General features: G+C 41.6%; 1 protein-coding gene across 6 annotated transcripts in view; it reads left to right on the forward strand.

Annotated features, from left to right (window-relative positions):
• ZC3H12C (zinc finger CCCH-type containing 12C) overlaps nucleotides 1-9,855 on the forward strand; it is a 48,776-nt gene extending 38,921 nt beyond the window's left edge. For all 6 annotated transcript variants that reach the window (XM_053385789.1, XM_053385795.1, XM_053385794.1 and 3 more), the window contains 4 exons: nucleotides 1,531-1,670; nucleotides 3,076-3,310; nucleotides 4,812-4,918; nucleotides 5,536-9,855. In XM_053385789.1, the coding sequence (XP_053241764.1) occupies nucleotides 1,531-1,670; nucleotides 3,076-3,310; nucleotides 4,812-4,918; nucleotides 5,536-6,932 (1,879 nt within the window). In that variant the 3' untranslated portion in view covers nucleotides 6,933-9,855. The remainder of the gene's footprint in view (nucleotides 1-1,530; nucleotides 1,671-3,075; nucleotides 3,311-4,811; nucleotides 4,919-5,535) is intronic.
• The last annotated feature ends 3,803 nt before the right edge of the window (nucleotides 9,856-13,658 follow it).

Consider the following 13,658-nt stretch of genomic DNA (forward strand, 5'->3'; position numbering starts at 1 on the left):
CCTCCAAGGAGCTCAAGGTGATACACATTGTTCTCCTCCCTGTTTTTATCTTCGCATCAGCCCTATGACGTAGGTTAGGCTGAGAGGCAGCGACTGGCCCAAGGTCACCCTGTGAGCTTGGTCGCCAAGTGAGGATTCAAACCCTGGTTTGGCAGGTCCTAGTCCAACACTCTAACCACTACACTGCCCTGGCTCTCTTTCGTACTAGCAAGACATTTTCCCCCAAGGGCACAATATTCTCCAAAGTTTTCAATCGGGCAACCCATAACCCATTTATAAATAGCTCTAATATAGCTGTACCCCAGGTTTTATTAGGACAAACTTGCATAGTCGCTTGGAAGTACCCAAACCAGATTTTAGCCATATTGAAATATGTGATCATAGAGGAATATCCTGATAAAACTGTTGCAGGGGTTTGCAGCTACACAGCACTTCTGCCCTTTCTGTAAGAGTTGCCACCGACCACGTCACCTTGGGAATTGCAGGTCTTGGCTGCAGTTCACAAAAGCTATGGATGTACCGTGAGGTAAATGTAATTTTGTGCAACACTCAGATGTCATCTTTTCAGATTTGAATATTGAGGACGTAAGATCAAAATAAATTTTATTGGATTCTAATAAATATAGTTTCTTCTGCAAGCATATGTATGTTCCTGGCTGCTGCCAGACTCCCTGCTTTCTGTTTTAATTCCAATTTGTGTGTGAGAGGAACTCCCAAACCCAAGTGCACTGTCGTGTGTGTGTGGCTTGGTTTGCTCCCTTTTTGAGTTGTTACCAGCTGGTGTGAAATAGGCTTTATGTTTCTGGTTTAACGTTGAGAGGTAAACGTGTCCCTTTTTCAGATATTTGTGGCTAGTTGAGGTGACTTGGGCTCTGCATATGCTGACATTCAGAGCTTTAGTATCTGTTGTGTAAGTAGCATAGTCTTTATTAGATAATTGAGCTGCTTTTTGGGGAGTCACATTTTTCAGGTACTTTGCAATGAAAAAGCCAGTTGTTATGGGTTAATATTATTGGCTGTGCAGTATGTACACTACTTATTGTTCACTTTGGTTTGACAAGAGCCATTCAGCTGTCTTGTACAGGTTTGATACAGCTTGTGGCCAGGTTACTTGAGAGACCCACCTTATCCTTTAAGTCTCCAAGAGGTCACTGCTTTCAGCAGGAGTGTCCTCCACTGCATCTTGGAACAGGACCTGCATTGTGGCTGCCCCTGCTTTCTTCTAACAGATACAAAATGCAGCCACTGTTTATAGTTTCCATAAGCAACTGGAAACATTTTTGTTTCATCAGGCTCTTCCATCTGGACGTTTTATGCCTAGGGTGGTTCTTTATACAGTTCTTAAACCTATTTTTAGATGGTATTATTGTATGATTGCAAATCACCTTGGAACCTAAGCAAAAGGTGATTCTTAAATTAATAAAATGAACGTAATAATCCAGTGTATTTGGTATATTCCATTCATACTCGCATGGGAAAAGTGAAGGTTGTAATACAGGAGGATGGTGATTTTGGGGGTGTTTATTTCAGCCATGGAAACAAAGAAGTATTCTCTTGTCGGGGGATCAAACTGGCGGTGGACTGGTTTTTGGAAAGAGGCCACAAAGATGTCACGGTGTTTGTGCCAGCATGGAGGAAGGAACAGTCCCGACCGGATGCTCTCATCACAGGTATACTTCGCTCTGCCTTCAACAGCTTGATTTGAAAAGGGTTGCTGGTCAACCAACTTTTACTCAGAGTAGACTATCCATTAATTTCAGTGAGTCTGCTCTGAGTTAAAGTTGAGTGCAATGCTATGGGACTCCAGAGTGCACAGTATTTTGCACGGAATACACATCAGGCTGGCCTCATACATTTTGCCACAGAGCAGTGAGTTATAATCCAGACACCATATGAAATAATATCACTACCTTGCTTCTGATCCTGCGATTTGCCTCCCCGCTAAAGTACTGCGAGACTAATAAATAAACATGTAAAGTGGCCAATAATTCATTCTCCTTATGGTTGTAACATATTGCTTGTACAGAGAAAAATTCATATGAATGAGTCTGTGCAGGGTTGTAGAGCCTCTCAAAAGCTGCTTGTTAATTATGTAAGGCCCTTGCATTGAAACCTTGTCCAAGTCCTTTTGAACATTTTTCAGAGTTGGGCCATCTTATTTTCAGTTTGCTTCCAAAGTTTTAATGAAAAGCCTTATATTCTAGTCCTAGGATTCTATTCTGTTTCTTGTATTTGAGTTTCATTAAATCATGATTATGAATCATAAATCCTTGGAAAAGGGTGTGCACATAATGCCAATAAATTTTAGACTCCTCCCTTTAACACTCAGTATACATGAGGTGAGCAAAAGGTTGTCCATTAGCATGCATTTTTCTGGGAAGATTGTATCGTTGGGAGAGGGAAGATGCTGAAATCCTGATTTTGATAGACATTTGGTTTAAAAACATAGCTTGTGCTTAGTTATGTTTTAAAAAATATAGCTTGTACTTAATTATATTTTAAATGGGAAACTTTTCTGTTCTTCTGTTAAGTATCTTTGAAATCAAGAACCCCTGTTTAATATGTGTTACTAGAATTACCGTATTTTTTGCTCTGTAAGACTCACTTTTCCCCTCTTAAAAAGTAAGGGGAAATATGTGTGCGTCTTATGGAGCGAATGCAGTCTGCGCAGCTATCCCAGAAGCCAGAAATAGCAAGAGGGATTGCTGCTTTCACTGCTCAACGATCCCTCTTGCTGTTCTGGCTTCTGAGATTTAGAATTTTTTTTTCTTGCTTTCCTCCTCCAAAAACTAGGTGCGTCTTGTGGTCTGGTGTGTCTTATAGAGCGAAAATTACGTGACTTCAGTATTCCTTGCTCCTAAGTGTAAGCATGACTGTAGATCCTGGCAAATGTAATTTATGTTTATATATTTTTAATGTGTTGCTGAATATTAGTCATCTTCTTCCAGCAGACTCAGAAATGCTTTTGTTAAGTCATTCTTCTCTGAACATCTGCTCTCTCGTAACAGAGCTCAGTTGTAGGCCGAATAAAGTACTGACCTCAGTGCTCTGCTTTCTCTCCTTTACTATGTGTAGACCAAGAAATCCTGCGTAAATTAGAGAAAGAGAAAATTTTGGTGTTCACCCCATCCCGCCGTGTTCAGGGGAGAAGGGTGGTGTGCTATGACGACAGGTTCATAGTGAAGTTGGCCTTTGAGTCGGATGGCATAATTGTGTCAAACGATAACTACAGGGATCTTGCAAATGAAAAGCCAGAATGGAAGAAGTTCATTGATGAACGGCTGCTGATGTATTCATTTGTCAATGACAAGTAAGTTGTAGTTTTTTATTAAAAAAAATCTTGCTGGAAAATAATTGGCTGCAGGACTTGGAGCATATACTGGATTTTATAGGCATACATACACACCTGGTAACATTTCTGCATATGCAATAAGCTTAATGGATCTTGTGCTTCAATGGTGGTCAGCTTTCTGCAATAATAAAAATACAGCCTGCTCTCCTTTCATGCAGAGCATTTATGAGACCCCTGCCCCATTGAAAATTCTTGTAGCTACATATAGAGTTGCAGCTCTAATCTTTCTTCACCTATTCCAAGTCAAATCACTTCTTTATTGTGGTATGAGCAAGTGGTCTTTCGGTACATGAACCAAAGCAGCCTTTTCCCCCTGGCAAATAGTTGCATGCGCGTATTCAATGATTACATGCTTAGAACAGACCCATTGAAATTAATGAACATAACTACACTAGGTCCATTAATTTCAATGGGTCTATAGTGTAAAGGGTAGTTGTATGTTCGTAAAGGTAAAGGTAAAGGTACCCCTGCCCGTACGGTCCAGTCTTGACAGACTCTAGGGTTGTGCGCTCATCTCACTCTATAGGCCGGGAGCCAGTGCTGTCCGGAGACATTTCCGGGTCACGTGCCCAGCGTGACAAGCTGCATCTGGCGAGCCAGCGCAGCACACGGAACGCTGTTTACCTTCCCGCTAGTAAGCGGTCCCTATTTATCTACTTGCACCCAAGGGTGCTTTCGAACTGCTAGGTTGGCAGGCGCTGGGACCGAGCGACGGGAGCGCACCCCGCCGCGGGGATTCGAACCGCCGACCTTTCGATCGGCAAGTCCTAGGCGCTGAGGCTTTAACCCACAGCGCCACCCGTCTTCTAAAAACAAAGATAGGATCAATGTCTTAGAACACCCTTTGCCAGCCTTGCCCTCCAGATCAAAAAATGTGGACTGCACCAAGTTAGCAAAGACTGTCTTAGAAAACAATTTCTCGAACTGATGAGACCTTTTCTCCTTCTGAGGCTTCATGAATGCAGATTGCTATGACATTCGACTCAAGTACTGCTTCCTCCGTTTTAAAGATTTCTAAATAGTGCTGACTGGTTAGATTTTAAGTAAACTGCTAACCTTGACATTTGGTTTGAAAAGTCTTCTGCGTAGAGATCCACAAGCTGGAGCTGAGTTTAAGGGGGAAATATGTAATGCTATGACGCTAGCAGCTAGAGTAGCCTGGCTTTGTGAATTAATTGAGTGAGGCTAGAGTTTCAGTCTTAAAACATAGTCTTAATCATGTCTACCCAGAAATAAGTCCTATTGAGTTCAGTGTGGCTTACTCCCAGGTAAATTGAGTTAGGATTGCAGCTTTAGTTTACAAGGCTGTTTTGTTTTCCAGAACAATATATGGAATGCATCTGAAAGAATCTGGGAATACTTAATATCCTATTGAGAAATAGGAAGTGGTATTCTTTTCAGATGTGGGTTACTGAATGGCTTGTTCATTTAATTATTAAATATGTATATATCTTGATAGATTTATGCCTCCTGATGACCCCCTTGGCCGCCATGGCCCAAGCCTGGATAATTTTCTGAGGAAGAAACCTATTGTACCAGAACATAAGAAGCAACCATGTCCATATGGTAACCTTTTTTTCCTTACTAAACACTAATTATATTTTAAGAAACAAGGCCCGATTGCTTGTTTGGGTCTGTGTAAAACGTGTCTTTGTAAAAAGTTGCTGCGGAATTTTGTTACAACTTTCTTTCAATAATAGGTTCTTGTCCTGTTGGCTTTGCTGAAACACATTCCCAGAGTTGAAACGCATATTTCTGGAACTGTGGTTCACAAAACCATTGAGATCATGAGCATATAATATTCCCCAGACCTAAATTTAAATCCCTGCCTGATCAAGACAGCATGAGTTTCTCATTTTGAAAATGGGAATAATAATAGCCTGCAGTATAGTGGCTACATAGTTAGAAATCAGAATAATAAACAGCAAACAGACCAGCATATGCTTTATGGTGCTGCTGCGAAATTGTGTACATGTGTACACACACTCTCTGTGTTCAGCTGGTATTAGTAATGACATATCTTATCTAACTGCAGAACGTTTAACTATCCTGAAAGCATCCTTGACCTGTGATTCAGTGTTATTTTCAGTCCCTTTTGTCTTCATGCCGGTGTAGAATCACATTATCTCTTTCTCCCCCCCCCCCCATTCGCTCACTTAAATATTGAAACAACAAATTTGCAGGGAAGAAATGCACTTATGGACACAAATGCAAATACTACCACCCGGAAAGAGGAAATCAGCCTCAGAGGTCAGTAGCGGACGAGCTTCGCGCCATGTCCAGGAGCACAGCTGCCAAAGCTGCTAGCGAAGGAGGTCTGGTGAAGAGCAACAGCGTCCCTTGCAGCACTAAGATAGATAGTACTTCGGATCTCAAGCGAGCCACTCCAAAGAGGCAGTCGGATCCTAGCATAAGGACTCAGGTCTACCAAGACTTGGAGGAAAAGCTTCCCACCAAAAACAAGTTGGAAACCAGGTCTGTACCTTCCCTAGTTAGTATCCCAAACTCTGCTGCTGCAAAACCCCAAAGTACTGCACCTTTGAGCAACGGCCTTCCCTCCGGAGTTCATTTCTCACCTCAGGATCAAAGAGCGCAGGGGCCGTATCCTCCAGTGTTGATGGCAACCAAAAACCACGGAACGCCAATGCCTTACGAGCAGTATCCCAAATGTGACTCCCCTGTGGACGCCGGCTACTACTCCATGCTGAACGCATACTCCAACCTAAGCATCTCTGGCCCGCGAAGTCCCGAAAGGCGTTTCTCTTTGGACACCGACTACAGGATTAGCTCGGTAGCTTCCGACTGCAGCAGCGAAGGGAGCACCAGCTGCGGCAGTAGCGATTCCTACATGGGCTACAGCGACCGGTCCTACGTCAGCTCTCCCGACCCCCAGCTGGAAGAGAACTTGAAGTGCCAGCACATGCACCCCCATGGCCACCTGAGCTCGCAGCCCTTCCTGCAGGGCTACCACGAGACACTGACCAGGGTGCAGAGCTACAGTCACGAAGAACCAAAGCACCACCACAAATCTCCGCTTCCCTACATGGCGGTCCACCTCCAGCATCCCGCCGTCGGCGCTCGGTCCAGTTGCCCCGGCGATTACCCGGCTCCCCAGAGCTCGCCCCGCTCCAAGGGCAGGCACCTGGGGAGAGCCCTCGTGTCCACCCGAGTAGACAGCATATCGGACTCGCGTCTGTACGATAATTCCCCGATGAGGCAACGGAAAACGTACTCCGGCCAGGACGGACTCGGCAGCTGGGACAGGCAAGGCTACGGGGTTGACGCCTACGGCTACCGCCAAACTTACTCCTTGCCCACCAACCCCAGCCAGCCGTGTTATGAGCAGTTTGCCTTCCAAAGCTTACCTGAGCAGCAGGATCAGCCTTGGCGGATCCCTTATTGTGGGATCCCCCCGGACCCGCCGCGGTACCAGGATAACCGAGAGAAGGTCTACATCAACCTGTGCAACATTTTCCCTCCCGATCTTGTGAGGATCGTCATGAAAAGGAACCCTCACATGACGGACGCTCAGCAACTCGCTGCCGCCATTTTGGTGGAGAAATCTCAGCTCGGTTATTGAGGACATGAGGATGATGCATCTTTGCGGTGTCTTAATAGTTCCGTTTCAGCTGTAACGCTGAGGGAGGTTTGCTACAATAGCATGTGTGATCTCCTTCTCAGCAAGGAGGTTATATAGTAATCCATTTATGTGAAATAACTGTGCCATGGAATCTGTATGTGCAACCCCGTGCATTGGAAATGACAGGTTTTAATTTAAATTCTCACTTGGATTTTATTTTTTATTTTTGAAGGATATTTCATGACTGGATATGAATCTTTCCAGTTTAATATATTATTATATCTGTGGTCTCTTAATACGTTTCTTTGGTGCATCGGGGGGTTTTATATGCAGCACTTTTTATAACGTCGTTACGTGTTTATTAAATTAATGGGTGTTTTTGTCCTTCAGAGTGCAAAAAAAGTTTTCTTAAAAAAAAAAAAAGCTGCAGAAAACTAAAGAGGATTTTATGCACCCAGCAAATGGTTTTCCCCCCAAGCTAAGCTTATTATGAACTTTTTAAAAATTGCAATTAAGTTATTTTATTGTGTGATCTTTTTGCTATAATCATTTTATTTATAGAAAACAAAGGTCTTTTACAGCACTGACTATTTTTTTAAACAATGTTTTGAGTTACCAGTTTTAATGTTGAAATGGGTAACAGTGTATTATTAGTACTTTATAGTATGGCACTTTTTTGTTGGTTTTTGGTTTTAAGTGACATTATTTGTTTATCACTGTTAATTTTTGGTGCACGCAAAAGCAATCACTGATGGAGAAATCTGCCATGATTAATTTATTATGTAGAAGGCAAAAGCCTTAGATGCAGATTTTGAAGATGTTGCGCTCATCCGACTCACACTGTCTAGAATTAGGCTACCAATATATCAGTTTAGGCAACTTATCCAAACTTTCATGAGTCAGAAACTGAGATTTGTTTTTGTCGTGTCTCTTGCTCCTCTAATTAATACGCAGGTATACTGGACAAAATGTGTGGGTTTTTTTCATACCTGTTTTTAAATGAAACTAATTGTTCTCAATGCAATTTTTTTTGTATATAAGATACTGTGTATTTTTCATGCTATTTATCAAGGCTGGCCTGAGAAGGTTTTATGTTGTGTTGACGATATGCAACATTTTTTTATAAACTGCACTATAGTATAATATAGCATTGTAACTGAGAACAGTCCATCCTTTTTGTAAAATACTGTAGATGTTCTCAAAGTTAGTTTGTCTGGCCTGCTGTATTGTGCAGGCATGGCTCTTTCTGCAAACAACATAGATTTAGAAGCAGACAGAACCGTCTCTTCTAGTATTAGTAAGGGAGATTTCTGGTTTTTAAGTCGTGGGTTCTGCTAGCTCTTCTAAAATGTAATCTTGCATAGATAGAATAGTACTAGATCTTGCAGGCAGTAACTTATACATAGTGAGCGTAATCTTACACACTAGGATTCCCTGCAGAGTGACCTAATGTGATGTTTCCCTAGTTGAGCCTTCAGCAACCTGGCTCCTTCCAGATGTTTTGTACTTCCAGCCCCGGCCAGCCCGTCCAAAGCATCTGCAAGGCACCATCTTTGCAAAGGCTGCTCTAGTTTATCATCTTATTTCTGATAAACCAGGTGCACAGCTGCAACTTGAAGACCCTGTAGAACCAGAAAGTTACCTTTTACTGTTGATACAAATTGTATCTTTAACTATGATAATTATTTTGATTTATAGATCTAACTTTAAAAAAAAAGGAAAAGGAAAAACCACGCACAAATGTGTAAAGATGATTTTAGACTTTGGGCAACATTTTATTCCTTATTTAAATGAGAGGGAAAACCCCTGTAGATTTCAAATCCTAAACAGTCATATAGGCAATTAGTTGGGTTCTTATTGTAAACAATATTCTCTCTCCCCCACCCACCTATTTAAATATACCTCCTCTTCTTTTTCTTTTTCTTCTTCTTCTTCTTCTTCTTCTTCTTCTTCTTCTTCTTCTTCTTCTTCTTCTTCTTTGTCTTCTCCTTCTTCTCTTAAACCACGTTGAATGAGATCATATATAAAAAATAATGATAAAATGCTGCCTGAAAAGAATATCCAAGCACCTTTTGAATAGGAAAACATTTTTCACTACTCGTGCAACACCGTGTGTTGCGAGAAGTAGGATTTTGGTATACAGTAAATGCTCCTGCAAAGCATTGTGCTTATAGATGTATCCAATAATCTGAACCATGTTCAGCTACTTTAATTCAGGAACTGTTCTTCTACACAGCTTTCACTGTTGACTAGTGAGACAGGATCTCAGTTCTGTCAATTCAGCTGCCCTCCTCTGGGTACTGTCTTAACACTCCCTCTGTCTCCCCTTGGGGAGAACTTCTTGCCCTGTCTGTTTTCTTTCTTCTCGGCTTCACTGTTTCTTGTCTATACGGAATGTGTTTTAAATGGAGAAGGTTGTACGCTGCATACTTCTTCCTGCGTAAGCCCTCCATTAAACGAATGTGGTTTGCATCAAAGCAGGTCTCGTTCATCACGGTTGGCTTCCGGTAGACAGTTTCCACATGCAATTTGTGTGTTGTTTATAGCTTATACTGTAACCTTGAACTTGTATTGACTTTCTATATTCCTTCTGAAGTATCGGTGGATTCCTGACCCAGTGTCTACAGAATGCAGAACTCCTGTCTTCTGGAATGGCACCATTTCGTATTTATTGTTGGCCGGCTTACCGTATTTTACATGTTTATGTCTGACTGCGGCGTGGAGCCTGATCCTGCACTGTATACTACAATGTGAAGTGAGCGTCTTCCGTGAATGTGTGATGCAGCTTGTGACTTTTGCTGGGCTGAAGATCCCAGAACTCCTGGAAGCTCTGTTTCAGCATCTTCCTTCAGTGTTGATATCTGGTCTTTTGTTATTGTGGCCTTCCTTGGGCTCCATTAAAAGCTGGTGTAAAAAACAAAAACGCACTGTTTTCTGCTGCAAGAACTTTGCATGTGTGCTTTTTTACCTTACAAGGAGCTCCCAGGCTTTGAAGGACTCAAAGCTCCTGTCCTCCGTATGTCCTTTCCCTGAAAGCAAATGGTTGGCCAGGTATATCCACAGCTGTGCCATCTCTGAAGCGGATACTTAACTGTCTCCATCGATTTGACTATGACCGGTAGCAAGCTTTTCTGGATTTAGAAACTGCTTATCTGCTTCTCCAGAGAGCAGCATGTTGTTTTGCGCACACCAAAAGAACTGGAGTCATTGGGCAGCTCTTACCAGCAGGCAGCAGCACGGCTGCTTTGCATTTTAACCACATTGCTTTCTGCACACCACCTCCTATGAACCTGGGCTCTTCTAAGTTGCTCTCTTTCTCCTTTGACGTTCCAAAACTCGGGACCCGCTGCTGCCACCTCCCTCCTCCTGGGATGGCTTTCTGTAGAATATATATGGTAATAGTTTGCAGCAACTGTAGGACAACAAGGAAAAGGGAAATGCTAGGAAGGTGTCAGATCTGTTTTATGCCGATTTATTGATGCAACTTTTGGGTTGGATCCAAATTTGCACACCAAGTGTAAGTGAAAAAGCATGTCTACTCGTATATGGGGGAAGGGACAAAATTGGCAGAGGCATTTTGTTCTTTGGGGAAGGCGTCTTCAGGGGATGGGGGTGGAACTGGAAAGCAAGCAGAGCACCCATGTGCAGAGGGTGTTATAACTGTGAAGTTAAAATATGTGAGCTTAGGAGGTCAAATACCTGCTTTGTTTTAATTTATTGCAACATACAGACATTGGTGCGCTCAGTTCCAACTTTGAAATTTGAGCTGAGTTTTATGCCATTGTTATCATCACTATTGTTTGGAAGTACTTAACAGAAGGGATGAAAAATTTACCTGGAAATATTTCAGGGTTTTGGATTTTGGGGGAAATCATATGTGTGCATGTATGTAATTATACAGTGTACTTATATCATACTCAACCACATAGAAGCCCCTTTTAGATCTACCTATGATGGCAAGGTTAAACTCCTTGCCATTTTGTGCATGCATCTCATTAACATGTTTGGAACTTCTGGCTATTTTTTTTTTTTTACCTTCTAATATGACTCCAAAGTTACGAGAGTTTAACTCCGTTTAGTGCGTGTTTAGCAAATTCTGACACTATGAATAGGTCCATGGGCTTCGTTTCTGAAAGCGGAGCTCTTCACTTTCCAGTCCTGCTGTCCTCTCCCAGTCTAAAAGACAGTAGTAGTTTTTTCCCCCAGAAGAAATAAGAATATATACTATGTGAATTTTCAAAATAAGGGGGTTTGTGGCATCTTTGGAGACTGTAGCAATTTCTGCACCATCCATGATTACACCTCCTGTTGAGTCAGCAGGTTTAAATCCTTCCCAAGTCTCTTCTGAGAGACAACGCAAAGGTTGTATGTATTATATTGCATTTTAAGTGTAAATTAAAATGGAACATGATTAAGGACTCATTCCTTGTGTGCCTTTATTCTGCCTTTTATTTAAATTTCCCCCTTCCTACCATTTCTTTCACCTCCTGCTGTTTCTCTGTCTTTATGGCTTTTGCTGTTTTTATTACTCTCAGACTTTTCATTCCTCTGTTTTCCTTTTCAGTCTTTCCACATTCTTTTTTCCTGCCTCTTAGTGCCTGCTTCCCATAAGGATTTGACTTTCTTTTTGCCCCTCATCCATCCTCTCTTGGGAGATCTTTCTGCCCCTTTGCGTCTCAAGTAGATTATTCACTGCTCTTCCCCATGCCAGCCACTGCTGTGGCCTCTGAACCCCACATCTTCCTAGAGAAGATACAGTTTAAGTTTTTAAAACTATCTGGATAAATCTGAGTGTATATTTCTTAGTCGTATTGGAATGGCAGCTATCCAGTATGTTAATCAGATTGTTCATCTGTATTTTAAAAACAGCTTGGGGGAATATTTATTTTGATATATTGCGTATATTTATCTGGGAAATTTATTGATCCTAACATTTTGAGGGAGAATAGGAGAACTTGATCTTCTGTTTTAAAATTGGGGGAAGAGCAGAAAGGAAGTACGTATTTTAATAGACCCTTTTAAAACAAACCTTTTTGGCCATACATCTTAAAAGGGTTAAAATCCAAAAAGTGATTTGCATTTTTCATGCTTTGTAAATGACAGAAATGTTCACGATATCGCACACACACCCTTTATTCTGAGTGCAGATTGATCTGCATTCATCAGTTCTAAATGAAACTTTGCTTGATAATAGAGCTTTAATTGAAACATCGTCGTTCAAAATTATGGAATTGCACTACTGAGGTGTTGATAACTCGAGACCTTTGGATGTTTACCAACATTTACTGGACTTTCAGAGGCATGTGATATTTATCAGAATTCCTTCACAATTATCAACAGTATTCACATTTGGGACATTGGCTATAGCATACGCTTATGGGAGAACATTTTGTGACCTTAGGAATGTACATGTTGTGTGCCTGTAGGGGGGGGGGAATAATGTTTAGAAGAAAGCCCAACAAAGTTCCCCAAGATTACAAAAAAATAGCCTTCAAACTTACTGAAGTTTTGTATTTGTACAGCTTTAAAATACTTAACTATGTGGTATAGCAGTAGTTTGAATTTTCTTTCCATCTACTTGTATTCCTAGTTGGATGGGCATTTTGCAATTATCCTGGAGCTAAATGTAAGGAATTGCTTCTGGTGATGATGAGATGTTTTAGTTACAAGTGTTCTTAAGGGGTTTTTTTGGGTGGGGGTCATCGTCATTGTCGTCCCTGCATATTCCCTTCAATTTGAACTTGTTGGGATCTTGTCTATTTGGAAACTCATATCTGTAAAAAAAAGAGGATCAAACATGTCTATGAAAAGTTTGGTGTACTCTTCACTGGCTGTTCTTAAGCTGTGGCTATTCATATCAAATAAAGCAGTACATGGGCATTACAAAAATAAACAAAGCATGTACATGGATTCTATTCTTGGACAAAAATTTAAAAAAAATGTGAAGCATGTATATGGATTCTACAAAAATATTTAAAAAATTATTAGCTTCCCCTCCCTTCATGGTTAGTCTCGTGTTATTTCATACTGATGCTCTCTGGAAAACAGAATGAAATTGTAAGAACTATTTGCTTGAGTTGTCTCAGAGAAATTCCACAGAGTTAAAAGGATTTTGAACACTTTGCTTGATATTAGTAGAAAGTTGGATCATTTTAAGGTCAAATTCTTTGACACGTTCACTCAGCCTCTCTCCACCCCACCCCCTTCTTTAGTAGCAAAAAGTGTATCCTGGCATTTCAAATGAGAGGTGACCCATGCAGTAGGAGATCCTATAAAAGAGCACCTTAGGCTAGAGAGATCACTTTTTCATTCTTGTGTGCTGCTGACATATATGAAGTGCATTATATCATGGACTCATTGTGTGACCTTGGAGCAAGCTATGCCTTTTCTTCAGCAGGGGTGAGGAATCTGAGGCCCAGTGGCCTCAGGATTCTCCCTACATCCTCTGCAGCCTTCCTCCTTAACACACACACACACACACACACACACACACACAGAGTGTTTTTGTGTGGCTGGAATATATTCTAGAACTGTGGTTGTGCCTCTGGCTTGCCTGAAGGATGCCGAGGTATTCATGTTGGAGGAAACAAAGCTGAAGACAAATGATTCACTACCTGGAGAGACTGGCAGGCCAGAGATTTCTGCTCAGAAAGCCATTTCAATCTGTATGCTGCTGCACCGCTCTGGCTCTCATGTAATTGTACTCCTTCGCGTAGGGGCAGACCA

This window comes from Podarcis raffonei, chromosome 4, assembly GCF_027172205.1.
Source record: "Podarcis raffonei isolate rPodRaf1 chromosome 4, rPodRaf1.pri, whole genome shotgun sequence".
NCBI lineage: Eukaryota > Metazoa > Chordata > Lepidosauria > Squamata > Lacertidae > Podarcis > Podarcis raffonei.